The sequence below is a fragment of the Erithacus rubecula genome (genome assembly GCF_903797595.1).
Source record: "Erithacus rubecula genome assembly, chromosome: 18".
Taxonomy (NCBI): Eukaryota; Metazoa; Chordata; class Aves; order Passeriformes; family Muscicapidae; genus Erithacus; species Erithacus rubecula.
In genome coordinates, this window is record NC_136670.1 from 4,356,032 (window position 1) to 4,369,941 (window position 13,910).

At 47.1% G+C, this 13,910-nt stretch overlaps 1 protein-coding gene across 1 annotated transcript in view; it reads left to right on the plus strand.

Moving 5' to 3' along the window:
• The window catches only part of PPP1R16B (protein phosphatase 1 regulatory subunit 16B), a 54,874-nt gene that overhangs the window by 32,256 nt on the left and 8,708 nt on the right, over positions 1–13,910 (plus strand). The window contains exons 3-4 of the mRNA XM_079321491.1: positions 11,092–11,162; positions 13,019–13,164. Of these exons, the coding sequence (XP_079177617.1) occupies positions 11,092–11,162; positions 13,019–13,164 (217 nt within the window). The remainder of the gene's footprint in view (positions 1–11,091; positions 11,163–13,018; positions 13,165–13,910) is intronic.

A 13,910-nucleotide genomic window follows, 5' to 3' on the forward strand; every position in this document is an offset into this window, starting at 1 on the left:
GTCCCTTCTGCTGGTGTTAGTCAGCAGAAAAACAGCAGAAGCTGCCAGAGTTGCTCAGTTCCACTCTGTGCTGAGATGCTGAATTTTGGGGTTAGGAGCAGGAGGAGCCAGGGCAGTGCTGGGTCCAGCCCCAGGGGTGGCACAGGGCTGCACATCTGCCCATTTCCAGCTCCTGGTCCCTTTGCTGTCACTGGGATCCACCTCTGCAGCCTGTAATTAGTGCTGTCAGCAGAGCAGTGTAAGCAGCCACTTCAGCATTAATTACTTTAATGAACTTATCAAGGTGGGTTGAGCTCCTAAAGCATTTTGTTGTTCCTGTAAATGTTCAAGTCAAAATATTAGACTGTGGAATTGATGGGGAATGATGCAAAGCTGGAGCCTGGCTTTCCTCTGTCTTAATGCTCAAAATTTGGGTTATTTTATTTAATTTGTTCATGTAGTCTGTTCTCAAGCAGCATGGCAGGAGGGAGTAGGGAGGCTCTCTCCCCCTTTACTCCTCGGTGTAAGAGGTGCAGTGAGTACAGAGCAGTCTGCCATTCAAGCCCAGAAGATGGATGTCACCATTCCTGCAGTGTGACAGCTTAAAGGTGGTCCATGGCACTCAGGCTCTTGTAGTGTTAAATATGTAATGAAAAACTCCTGATAAGAGGGATCTGCTGGTGAGGGAGCTTTCAGAAACAAACAGGGTGGGATGAAATGGCTCATTAACAACTCTGGGTTTACTACAGAAATCAGCAGAGTTTTCAGTGCTGCTGGGAGGAGAATGGTCCTGCTGTTGCTAGTGGCAAAACTTAATGGGGAATTTTAATGGCTGTTAATTATTTTGCAAACTGCCGTTTTATTGAGAATTGTGATATACTTTGGCAAACTGAAGCTGTTCTCCACTGGTGCAGAAAGGAAAACCAGAACTCCTCTGAGCTGCAGAGGCTGGGGGAGGCATTTCACTTGCAATTCTGATGTGGAGACTTGGTGTTTCATCCCAGGATAAGAGTCCTCCAACAGGGATGAAGGGAGAGAAGTCAACAGATGGTTGAACTTGGTGATCTTAAAAGTCCTTTCCAACCTTAGCAATTCTAAGAATCTAAGTGGGATATATTGTGCTCTCTCCACTCCCTGCTGTTGCCTGTAACTCCTTGTTCCCAGCATCAAGGAGCTGTGGCTTCAATGTTCAGAGATACTGCTCTGATCAGTGGGGTCTTTAAAACATATGTAAGAGCTGCAGGAATTATGATTTCTTTCATTTGGTGGTTTGAGCTATGTATTTTGCTAATATGCATTGCAATCATATATTAATATAGCACATAATGCATATAATCTCAGTGTGTAAACACAAATAAATTAATTAAAAATAAATGTATGCATAGAGACTGAAGTGCTCATCTCACATCAGTGACCTGGCCTGAAGCACTAAGGCACAGCATTTTCTGGAGGAGACTTTCAGTTCTTTTCTTTTTTATGTCAAGTAAAAGGTTCTCAGGCTGCCTCAAAGGCTGGTAGAGTCCTGCAGATTTGGACCCCAGAGCTCTCCTCCCTCCAGGCACCATCCTTGTTGCCCTGCCAGGAAATTGAGAGCTTTTCTCTCCCTGCCCATCACTAACCTGAAAGGGTTTGCTGAGTTCAGCCTGTATTGTGCAGATGAAAGGTTGAAGCTGATGGAGATGGCTTTTGAAAATGAGGTGAAAAAGGAAAGTGCTGCCAAGCCCCGAGCTCAGTTCCTTTCTTTTCTGCATCAAAGTGCCAGAAGCTCAGCAGAGCAGAAGCTGCCCTGAGTTCACATGAAGCTGCACTTTGGTGTCTGTGCACAGGGCAGGGGAGGGTGAAGGCAGCCAGTTGGGCTTTTTTTTTTGCTTTCTAAGGTCTAAATGACCTGTCGAGCTCTGGAGCTGCCTCCTGAGGGCCTCCCAGCAGTCACAGAGCTGTGTTACATCACCTGCCTGGGAACCCTCATCTGCTACTTCTTGAGGTGCTGGAAGGCAGAAATCACAGGGAGCTTGTGGCAGAAGTTATTTGAGAGAGTTTTCAACTTGGTGTGATGGAACAGATGAGATAATCATTAAAACAAGGTGATCTATGTGCACAGCATTCACAGCTTATAGACCAAGCCAGGTATGGCTTTGTGCCTGCTTGTTTTAACCAAATTTGAAGACATTTTTACAGTCTCTGTCTCATTTATTGTAAGCACCACTATAGCTGTGAAAAAGCTGAATTTCTGCCAAGCTCAGGTGCTAACTTTTGGTTCCACTCTCAGGTGTATGAGCTGGTTTCCATGCAGGGCTGAATACTTCTGGTGGTGATGTTCATGTATAAAGTGGACAAACTTCTCTGACAGGATTGTTGGGAACCAAGGGACACTGGACTTTGGGGATTGCTTTGGGATTGGAGGTGTTTGACCTGGAGAGCACATTTGAATGTACTGCTTTATCAATACCAAGAATAAATTGTGTGATTTGTCTGTGTGACAGGTGCTGGAATGAAGGTTGAAAGAGCAGTGGTTGGAAAGTCTGGGGGAATAGTGAGATGTGATCAGCCCTTAAAAACTGCAAATTTCTGGGACTTGGGCGTGTGAGAGTAGGGATGAAAATTGCTGTTAGCACTGAGGCTTCAGCTGCTTTGCCCAATTGCTCTTGGCTCAACAACAGAAAGGATGGGGGAGAGTTTTCTTGTGCTTAAAGGACAGAGCTGGGACCTGGGCTCAAGGGCAGTGTCACAGCTGTGCCATGGACTGTCACTGTGACCTTGGCAAAGAAAGGTCCCTGAGCCTCCAGAGCCTTAGTCTAACTTGGGCTGAGATGTCACAGCTGTGAAATGAGGCAAAAACTGATTGTAAAATCCCAGGAGATAGCCTGGAGCTCACTCCACTAACAGCAGCTGCACTTTGGGAGATCTCTGGATGGAAGGTGCTGTTGAAATTCAGATCTCTGAAATGTATAAAATTTCCTGCTGAATAATTACAGGTTGCAAAAGCAAAAGGGTTGCCAGTGCTTTTCTGGTAAAGTTTAGGTTTCTGCTAAACTTGCATGAAAGTTTTTTTCTGTAATTTTTTTTTTATGAAACCATATTCTGTCCTTATCTGATATTAAAAAAGAAGGTGGGGTGATGATTTTCTGCTTTATAGACATTTCCCTTCCTGCATGGTGCAGCATTTCCAGTTAGTGTTGAGGAGCATGGGCTGAGGTTTTAGCAGATTACTCTTTAGCTGCTGGCATGTCCCTTGTTCCCTCCCAGGTGGGTGATGGTTGAGACACTCTGGGCTGGCAGCAGCTCCTGCTGAGGCTCTGGCACACGGGGCTGGGCTGCTCTCTGTGTCCTGGCACACTGTGAACCCTTGCAGGTGTTCACACCTCCTGGCACCTGGGTCAGGAATGCAGCCTGAGCACACCTAGGGACATGGAGCTCTGAAAGATCTCCATCCCCTGTGTACTCATCCTAAACCAAAGAGAGACACATTTGGAGGTGGGGAGGAAAAAAACAATAAGCAGTGTTGGTTGAGGTCAGAGTGGAGAAGGCACAGAAACAGCCAGAGCAGATGGAGAGAACACAGCAGGGCTCTCTGCAGAGCTGGGTGTGGTTGGAGAAGCAGGACACAGAACAAGAGTCTGTGAAGTGGGGCAGAGGAGGAGAGCCCAGTCTCCCCCAGCTCCTGGGATGTGGTCAGCAGGCTGTCACTGCAGGGATTTGTTCAGAATGAGCTTGAAAAGCAGGTCTGTATTTCCCCACCCTCCACCACAACCTCTCTTCCGTTGCTCTAAGTAGAAAGTTTCCTGTTTTATAATTGAAACTCTTCAAAACATTCATGTGGTTCAGGTCACCATACAGCTGCTTAGCTGAGGCCATAGGATGCCTGAAACTCGAGCTGGGGCAGAGGCTGTTGGCTCTGGAGCCTAAAAGCACTTTCAAATGGCAATAGGAACTATTTCCTGCTCCACAGAGCACAGCAGAGTATCCTCTTGCAAATCCTGCCAGTCTGGCTCTGGAGGTTGGAGGGGCCTTTGCCATTCTGCTGCTCTGATCACCTGTCAGGTTATTGTGCTCATGTAGCTGGGGAGGCTCTTCAGACAGCTGCAGAAGTTTCCCTCCTGACACCATTGCTCCCTTTTATCTAAGCACTTCTCTGGCTGTCATTTCTATTAAAACCAATACGTTTTTATGATGCATTTCCTTTTTGGTACCATGAAAGACTTAATATGTAATAAGCTTAGTACAGACAGGTGCTGAGTGCTCCATGTCTCAGTAGATGGATTTTGGTCCAACACATCAAAAGTTGTTTCTGAACACAAGTGAGATCCTTTGTGCTGGTCAGATGAAAGGCACATGTCTTGATTTTGTGTTGTCTGAATGGATTTGCATGTGTTGTCATGACTTCCAAGAAATGCTTTTTTTTAGGAAGAAAGCTGGAAGTAGAGGAGCAAGAGAAGAGGAGGTCCTGGTTGAGTTACTTGTAGGTGCCCTTTGTTTTGCTCTGCCTGAAACTCAGAGAAAAATGAAATGTGTTGCTCACCTGTTTGGGCCCACCAAACCCAAAATTTCAGGTGTGTGCTCAGGAGATGGGGGATGCAGGAAAATGTGGCTGTCCATCATCCCTCACTTTGTGGTGTTGTTCCCTGCTCAGGCCACTGACCCTTGTGGCTTCCACCACAGCAGGACCATTCCCTTTGTGAACTCTCACACCCTAAAAGCCAGCACTGCTCTGCTGTGCCAAGCTCCTGAATCATCCTTGGCAAACTTGGCCTTGGGTTGCTTGGTCCTTGCCTCCCAAAGCCTGGTTAATATATTTTTTTTTAGTACTCTTTAAATCAGGGCTGCTCAAATAACTGCTGTAAAATGCCTCATAAAGGGAAGAGGCTCTGTGGCAGTCCAGGTGTTTCTGTCATGGTGATATTGGGGAATCTGCTTTCCTGGCTCCCTGCCCACAGCAATCCTGCTGAAGGCAGCTGAGCCCAAAGGTTATATAAAACACTCATCCCTTTCAAATCCCATCATCTCTTTAAAAACCATCCCAAAATGATTTATTCTTCCAATACCAAGTGACAAATGGGAAAACAGGGAAGTAACCTTTGACTTCAATTTTGCTTTATGTATTTAACATTTCCAGTGTGGACAAATTTCACTATTGGTCTGATATGAGAAGAGGATCAGGATACTTTTGAACATGACACTACATCCTTAGAAAGGTGTGTCATAGGGCAGCATCCTCTAATTTTTATTTTCCCAATTGAAATAAATTTGGCTTTGTTTCTGCTATGCCCTTCAAGCACTGTGGCTGCAGATGGGTAACTTGCCCATTTCCTTTTCCCAGTAATCCCAGGTGGATGGCAGCCATTAAAGAAAGATGCTTTATCATCACTAGCACTAAGTGGATTATCAGAGCTTGAAGTCCTGCATGCAGAACAAGAAAAATGTGGGATGCAGAAGGGTGTGGGGGCCAGGCTGTGGCCCATCCATCCCAGAAGCAGCTGTAGGAGGTTGTCCCTTTGCAGCACTGCTCTTGTTGCTGTGATGCTGCAGTGATGGATAAAGCAAAAATGGATTGAAATTTGCACAAATGGGGAGAAAGAATTGGACTCTATGCATTAAATAAATGTATGACTTGTTGACTTGCTGTCAGAATAAAACTTGTATAAGCAGAGCCCCAACCCAGCAGGAGCCTGCTGTGAAAAACAGGCTGCTTGGGGCTGGGGAGGGCTGTGCCCTCTGAAGTAAGAAGCATCACAGAAATAGATTTTCCTTGAGAGAAGCAGCCCTGGGCTGAGTGTGGCTGTGTGCCCTGTGACTGTGGCACGAGGCAGATGGGGCTCTGCTGGCCTCCCTCCAGACTTCACAGCTTTTGTGGGTATATTAGAAGCAATGTGTGTGCCTGGCTATAAACTGGGTGGGAAGTGTTTAACAGGCTTTGAACCTTCCTGAGAAAGCTCAGTGATCAATCAGGATGGGATGTCTCGGTCGCTGGCTCAGCAGGCAAACTGGGCCATATTTATTTTTAGGTGTATGATGTGTTTGAAGCTGTCTGAGTGTGGCTTTTCACTCTCTGTGGGGTTTTTCTGTCCTTCACAAAGCTTTAGGGAGCTGTGGAGTTTATCAATGGACCAGCATGGGCTATCAGTTGTGCATTGCAGGGAGTGGAGGATAAGGCTGAGTGAGTTCATCCTGTTATTGCTCAGAGTTTAGATATGCTGTTAAATGTGAGTTTAACACTGGATGCTGGGCTAGGAAGCTGGCAGAGCACTCACAGCTTCAGTGCTGTTTTCCTGGCATTGTTTCTCCTGTGTCATAAATATCCCTGCAAAACCACAGCAGTAAACATGCAGCTTTGAAGTAGCTGAGCCCATCCATAGTCCCATGCCTGGCAGGCTGGGATCAGTCTCTGCAGACATTTGCCAGCACCCCTGTGTGTGTGTCACTACAAATAATGCTGGAAGGAGCTTCTTCTGCTACACTGGGTCTCTGACTAAAGCTGCATTTGGGTGGAAGGGACTTGGAGCAATGTGTAAAAATGTTTTATTAACCCAAGTGAAATCTCATTTTATGCAGTGAAATCATACAGAAATTATTGTTCTGTCATAGAGACCCCACCTTTTCAAGGTGGCCTGGAAGTGCCTGGTTCACCAAAAGGTGAACTTGAAGAATTTTGATGATTTCAAAGAGAAATTGTTGAGTAGCAAAGATTAGGACAAACCTGGATTTTTAAAAAGTAATGGCCTGTGTGTGTAGGTAAACTTGGAGCACACAGGTAAGCCTGCTTGCCAGTAGAGGCAGTTTGCCATTGTATATTTTTGGGAGGAATCAAGACCTCCTATCAGGAAGGTGTCTGTTGGGTTTTTTTTTTATCCCTCCATGGTGTCCATATCAGTTCCAGCTGGCTTTTTCTCTTATGAGTTATTAATGCTTGAGGTATGCAAGTGCTTGGTATAGAAGGGAGTGTAACAGTATCCAGGATTTTATGGTGTAGCTTATTGACTTAGAGGAAACTGCACTAACAAAGGCTTTTTTTTTCTTCATCTGGTTTAAGAACTTTTCTGGAAAAGTTGCTTCTAGTGTAAACTCAGTGGGAAGTAACACCAATAAAAAATGATAGCATTGTAAGATCTCCTCAGGCAGGAGATTGCCCTGTGTTGAATTTTCCTTTAGGACCTCTGCAGTGTTATTTTTGCCTTTCCCCTGCTTTTTAGTTTTTGGGGAGGATAAGTGAGGCTGAGAGGAAAAGGAGAAGTGGTTTGCTATGTTTGGGGAGGAGAATCTTTCTAAGGCTGCCCTGGGACATTGATGGAGGGCGGCTTAAAACCAAGACTCTATTTTCACAGCTGTTGTGGGAGCTTTTTCTATTTAAAACAGCACAGATGTAAATGATAAAATATAAATTGAAGATTAATGTACACCATCTTGGTGTGTGAGAGGTTCAATTATAGGCAGAGCAAGGAGAATAATGGAAAATACATTTGAGTGATCGCTCAGTTAATATAATTTGCAATGAATTATTCACAACAATTTGTTCACCCAGCTCTTATTGTGATCATTTTCATTCCTTCATTTGCTATGTGCTTGGAACTGCTTCCCACAACTTGTGTTTGACACATAATAAAGGATCTCCATGCAGCCAGCCCCTGCTCCCCACCTGCCTGCGCCTACGTGCAGGCACAGCTCTGGCAGAGCTCAGCGTTTTTGGCACTGAGCTCTCTAAGAAGTTAATCGTGGTGTTAGTGTCCAGCCTGCTGTGCTGAACACGCTGGTGTGACCCCACAGAGCCCCTCCTGTTGGCTTGCAGAGGGTTCCTTCCTGCCCTGTTCCATGAGCACTGGGGATTGTCCTTCCACAGTGGAGGCTGAGGCTTGAGCGGCAGAAGGGATCAGCTGGCACTGGGTGACTAATCTGTGTCCTTGGGAGATGAGGGGTTTGCTTCCTACCTGTGCCTGGAGGAGGGACAAGGTGTTGGGCTCTGCAGAGCAGCGTGTGACACCGGCAGGGCTTGAGGAGAGAAGGGTTTTGCACACTCAGTGTGTAACTTAAGTTGTGTGTGAAGCAGCAGAGCAGGTCGGTGGCACTGCCACAGGGGAGGGTCCAGCTTCCAGCACTGCAGGGCATCACAGATGCACCCCCCTTTTCCTACTCTCAGGGCACTGGGTAACCCACAAATGCACATTTTCTCATGAAGTTTATCAGAAAGGAGGATTTGTTCTTCTTTGGGAAGGGCTGTTCCTGGGTACTGGGCATGGAGAAGGTACCTTGTCCTCCCTCCATGTGCCTCTGCAGCTCACAGGGAGGGGGGTGATGGAGCTGCTCTTTGCCACCCCATGCCCTGCTGGTGGGCTGGTGGCAGGAGTGGATGGGGCTGTGTTCTGCTGTGAATTTGGGCTGGTGGCAGGGGTGGATGGGGCTGTGTTCTGCTGTGAATTTGGGCTGGTGGCAGGGGTGGATGGGGCTGTGTTCTGCTGTGAATTTGGGCTGGTGGCAGGGTTGGATGGGGCTGTGTTCTGCTGTGAATTTGGGCTGGTGGCAGGGGTGGATGGGGCTGTGTTCTGCTGTGAATTTGGGCTGGTGGCAGGGGTGGATGGGGCTGTGTTCTGCTGTGAATTTGGGCTGGTGGCAGGAGTGGATGGGGCTGTGTTCTGCTGTGAATTTGGGCTGGTGGCAGGGGTGGATGGAGCTGTGTTCTGCTGTGAATTTGGGCTGGTGGCAGGGGTGGATGGAGCTGTGTTCTGCTGTGAATTTGGGCTGGTGGCAGGGGTGGATGGAGCTGTGTTCTGCTGTGAATTTGGGCTGGTGGCAGGGGTGGATGGGGCTGTGTTCTGCTGTGAATTTGGGCTGCCTGACCCTGTGCTCCCCAAGCTCTCAAATACAATCTTCAGCTTAGAACTGGACAGAAAGCAGTCTGATCTCTTCTTTGTGCTTTGTTAGCCTGGACTCAGTGGTACCAAATCCACACCTAGCTTCATTATCTGACTGTTCTGAGCCCTTTCCTGGTGTCTCATGGCTGCCAGTCTTCAGAGTTTTGGGATATACTGGGAAATAAAGTGAGCTTGTCCTGAGGGCAGAAGGGAGCCAGAGGGAGGTGCAACAGGAACATGAGAGCTGCTGCAGGGGCTAGTGAAGAATTCAAAGCTTCTTTAGGGTAAGATTAAAAACTTTTCTGAATCTAACCCTTCAGGGCCTCTTACAAACTCTGTCAAGCTGTGATTACAGTGCCTTTGACACAAAACCCTGTAACAAGCTGGGATTTATGCTGCAGCTTCTTCCCATGGAGAGGCAGCACTTACAAGGTTAATTTGCCAGCATCTACTTGTCCAAATCTCCATAATCAGGCAAAACATGATTATGGAGCTGTGTGTCATTAGTACACAATGGCACTTAACTGACTGAGATTGAATTAAAACCCTAATGGCAGAGCATCCAACGTAAATGAGAGACAAACAGACCCACTGGTGAATGACTTGTCTATCACTCAGCTTGGATTAGGAGAGCAAGAGCTCAGGGCTGGCCAGAAACAGTAGAAGCAGAGTCATTAAATTGGATATACTGGCTGAGGTTCAGTGCTCTTATTACTGTTAAGCATGCAAGTGTTGGGGCTGTGAGTCCAGTGTAGGCGTGGGCTTCCTGCACTGGCCCTTGATCTGGAAAAAAAACAGAGGCTTTGGATTCACCCTGCTGCTGGATGAGCTTTGTCTTTGCAGCATTCTGCTTTTTTGCAGCAGTTTCTTTGAGCAGGTGTCAATGCCTTGCAATTATTTCCAGCAAAAGTAAATGCAAGCATTCTTTTTGAGTTGGGTGAAACAACTCTGTTTTGTGTTTTATTTCACTTCTGTCTGGTTTTGCCTTCCTTTGTGATAACGTCACAGCAATGGCTTCCAATCAAAATTTCACTTTGCCTTCCATTTGCCTTTCTTGCAAGTGCTTTTTCCAGATCTTTTAAACAAAGCCTCATAAATCATCACTGATGTCATGGTGGGTGTGTTTTCCATGTTCTGCTTTGCGTGCCAGAAGAGCTGTGTCCCCAGGGACAGCCCTGCAGATGGTTTTCCCTGTGGATGTGCTGGGGAAGAGCTCCCTCTGACAGCAGGACAGGGATCAGAGGCTGCAGGATGCTTTGGAGAGAGCAGCCCTGCAGTGTTTTTGATTGCCAGCTCTGAGGATGGTTATTGCCCTTTTAGCTCTGTCAGTGTTCCTTATGTGCAGCTCTGGTTTCACTCAGTTCTTGCATGCCTGCCATCAAATAAGATGTGACGTGAATATCTGTCACTGCTCTGGCCCCAGGGAGATGATTATGAACCTCTGGCTTGTGCTTGTGCTGGCAGTGACATTTGAGGTAGGAAAAGCATTAGGTAGTGAAATCTCTGGGGAAAAAACAGAGAATGAGCAAGAAAACAACAGAAAATGGGCATGGGTCATCAAGGTCTGTCAGTAATGTTGAATTTGAAGAGTTTCTGGTGTTGCTATTAATGTCCTCTGCCAACCTTATTGCTATTGCCCTGTGCAAGTTTTTCACCTAGGGGCTAATGACTTTTCACGTGTTTCAGGAATTTGCATTTTAATGGAATAAATGTTACCCATTTCCCCAAAGCAGTGATTAAAAACTAAAGCCTCTGGGAAGCTTTCTCCAGACACCCAGCAGCTCAAGTGAAGTGTCCAAAGCAACCCTGATGTATTTAGATGTGGCAAGGCCCTGAATGTATTTGGTTTCTCATCATGGATAGATTACTTCTTGAGGCAAGGCCTCATCCCTCTCATGGTGGCAAGGATCTGTCCCATGGTTGTAACTCAGGACCCCAAAATCCCCTTGGGGCTCTCCTGGGCCACAGAGCACAGAGGTTGCACCCAGGCAATGTGAAGCACATGGCAAAAATGGAGACTGTTCCAGCACAACTGAATGAAAATGTTCACTTATATTAACAGCCTCCTTAGGAAGGAGGCTGGGGGAGAGTTGTGTGCTGGTGCTCTCTGCTGGTAAAGCCAGGCAGGCTCTGCTCTCACTGCAGTGACAGTGCTGGCTTGTGGCTCCCACAGCTCTGCCCACTCTGATGGTGTGAACTGTCCTGTGCAGGGCTGGCTGAGAGCTGTGGCAGGGCAGGGTGGCTGCTCTGACTCTCTGTCCTTGCCTTGCAGTGTGTTACCTGCTGAAGAGCAACATCAGCCCAGACCTGTGCAATGAGGATGGACTGACTGCGCTGCACCAGGTGAGGCGTGGCAGGAGCTCCCACCTCCTGTGCCCCCTGCTGCCACTGTCCAGCTTCAGCAGAAGATTAGATTGCCTTTTCTCTTAGATTGCTTTTCATTTTTCTCTCAGTTAAAGCAGTGAAACTTTACCATGTTGGCAATCTGGTTTTTGGGGAGCAAACTGAGATCAAATCCTTTTCTGCTGTATCCCAGACTTTATTCAGTGATAATATGAGCTCAGGAGTCAGGGATGGACTTCACATGTGAGCAACATTTCCCCCACCCTTTAATTTTTGCAGATTAACTCAAATTTAGAGACCTTGGCAATCAGTGAGTTTTGAAAGTGATTTAAATAAATTATGCACAAGATGTTTGAAGAATCTGCTGCTGTTGGTTGTAGGCTCAGGGACTTCCAAAGTCTGGATGAGATGGCAGTAGCTGATCACCAGTGAAATACAGACTTGTATAGTGGTGTGTAGGTCTGTGGCCTGCCTTGGAGCCCCTGTGCTGTTTCCATAAGGGTTTTTCTATTCTCTCTCAGGCACGTGGGACTGGCTGTGCCTGGCAGCTGCCGCCTCCACTGCCTCAAACAACAGTGGTTGTCACAGGAGCACTGAGGGTTTTCTGGCCATAACTCCCTGCTGTGAATGCTCCCATTGACTGGGGATTTTGGGTTCTTTTGCCAGTTGCCTGCTCTCTTCAAAGCTGGATGAATGTTTGTTTAAAAATGCAAACTGGCTCCTGGAAGAACAAAAGGCTGCCACCACCATCACCTCTCCAAAGAGATGTTATCCTGCACTCAGAAATACTGGCAGCCTCCTTGCTTGTCCAGCCAGGCTCTAAAGCCTGGAGAATCCCACCTTGCATTGGGAGGTTATAAAGGTGCATTTGGGATTTTGATGGAGCTTTGTATCCACTGGAATTACCTGAATCCCTGAGCAGAATCCCTGAGAGAAACCCCTCAATGGGCATGTAACATTCCTTCCAGGGAATGTGCCTTCCTTCCACTTTCATGATAACTTGGCTGTGTGACAGGCATGACTTTAACCCCACTTCCATGTACAGATAGTGAACAAAAGAGAAATACCTGAAAGGTCCTTGTCACTCAGAAATGTTTGTTGTGTGTTGGAATTCAGCCCCATTAACGGCCCACACTGTGTGCTGAGCTGTGTGTGTCTGCAGCAATGCACAGACCACAAACAGACCTCTTGCACAAGAATAAATCTTATTTTTGTGTCTTTATCACATGCACATTCTTGTCTAGAGGTGGATCAAAGAGCAAATTCCACCTTCACCAAAGGAAAGAGGTTGAGGCCCTTCTGCCCTGTTGGGCTATACTCTAAATGCAGGAAGGAAGCTGGTTTTTTTCAGGAAGTGCAAAGTGCTCTGCAGGGTACCTCATAGTTCTGGGAATTCAGTTTGTGCCTCTCCAGATAGCTGTGGTAGGTAGTGTCAGCTTCTGAGAAGATTGTTGTTCATCACATGCCAGTGTGTGGGATTTTCCCTAAGAAAAGGGAATGTCAGCTTGTCAGCTCATCCCTTGGTATGTGGTTATACTGGTTTCATTGAATTTCTATGTTTGCTCTTGAATATGGAAGACCCAGTGGAATAGAAGCTGTGAGTGTGTTTGCTGTTATTCCCTGCTGGTTCTGCTGGAAATCACCAGTGACCTTTGTCAGTCCCATGTAGGTGTTCTGCCTTTTTGACCTGCTGGTGCTCAATTTGGTGTTTAACTCTGCTGGAGATGCACCTTTCCAAGCAGTGCAGGATGACATAGGTCTCCATGTCCAGGTGTTATTATTTTACAGCTGAGCAGGTATGAACTCTCATTTTCCCAAAGTCTAGCAAACCCTAATCTGCTTTTCTCCCTCCCCAGTGCTGCATAGACAACTATGAGGACATAGTCAAGCTCCTCCTCAACCATGGGGCCAATGTCAATGCCAAGGACAATGAGCTCTGGACCCCTCTGCATGCAGCAGCCACGTGTGGTCACATCAACCTGGTGAAGATCCTCATCCAGCAGTAGGTGGCTTTTTGTCTGTCCTTTCTGTGGGTCTGATTCTACCCACAGGAAACTGGGACTGCCTAGTACCCTGGGAGATTGGTGATTATTGGTGATTATTCCCTGCTTTCAGGCTGCTTATGGGGGTCCTTTGTGCTTGGGAGAGAAGGAGGAGGAGCAGAAAGGCTGAGAAGACAATAAAACCTTAGCTGACTAGGCTCAGTTTTGTGAAACTTCTGGAGATTGGGCCAAAATGTCCCCTTTTTGCTTATATTCTGGTGTGTCTGTGTGTGCCTGTGGAGCTGTGGTTGCTGGGGGGCAGAAACAGGAGCAGCCAGCAGGATCTTCCCTCAGGCCACCACTTCAGGTCTTCCAGCCCCAGTCAAGCAGACACTAGGGAGGGCAGCAGTGTGTTTAACTCAGACACCTGGGTGAGCTTTGTGACCTGTCTCACTGGGCCTTAATTAGTGATCAGTAAACTTCCTGCAGTGTTTGATCCCTGGTGGTGACACAGGGTGCTTGACCAAGTCCCTAAAGCTCAAGTCTTTCTAGAAGGAGGAGGAAGCCAGGTGTGCTTGGAGCTGTTTCATGAGCACTGTGGTGAATCCTGCCTGGAGCAGATGGTTGTGCCTGTGGATGGAGCCCTCTCCTCCCTTTCCCAGAATGCTGGTGCTTTGGGAGTGTTGACCTGCTGCCCTCTTCCTCAGGGAGGGAGATTTCTCCCTATGGTGCTGCCATCTGGGAGATAAGCATTGAAAATTTGGCT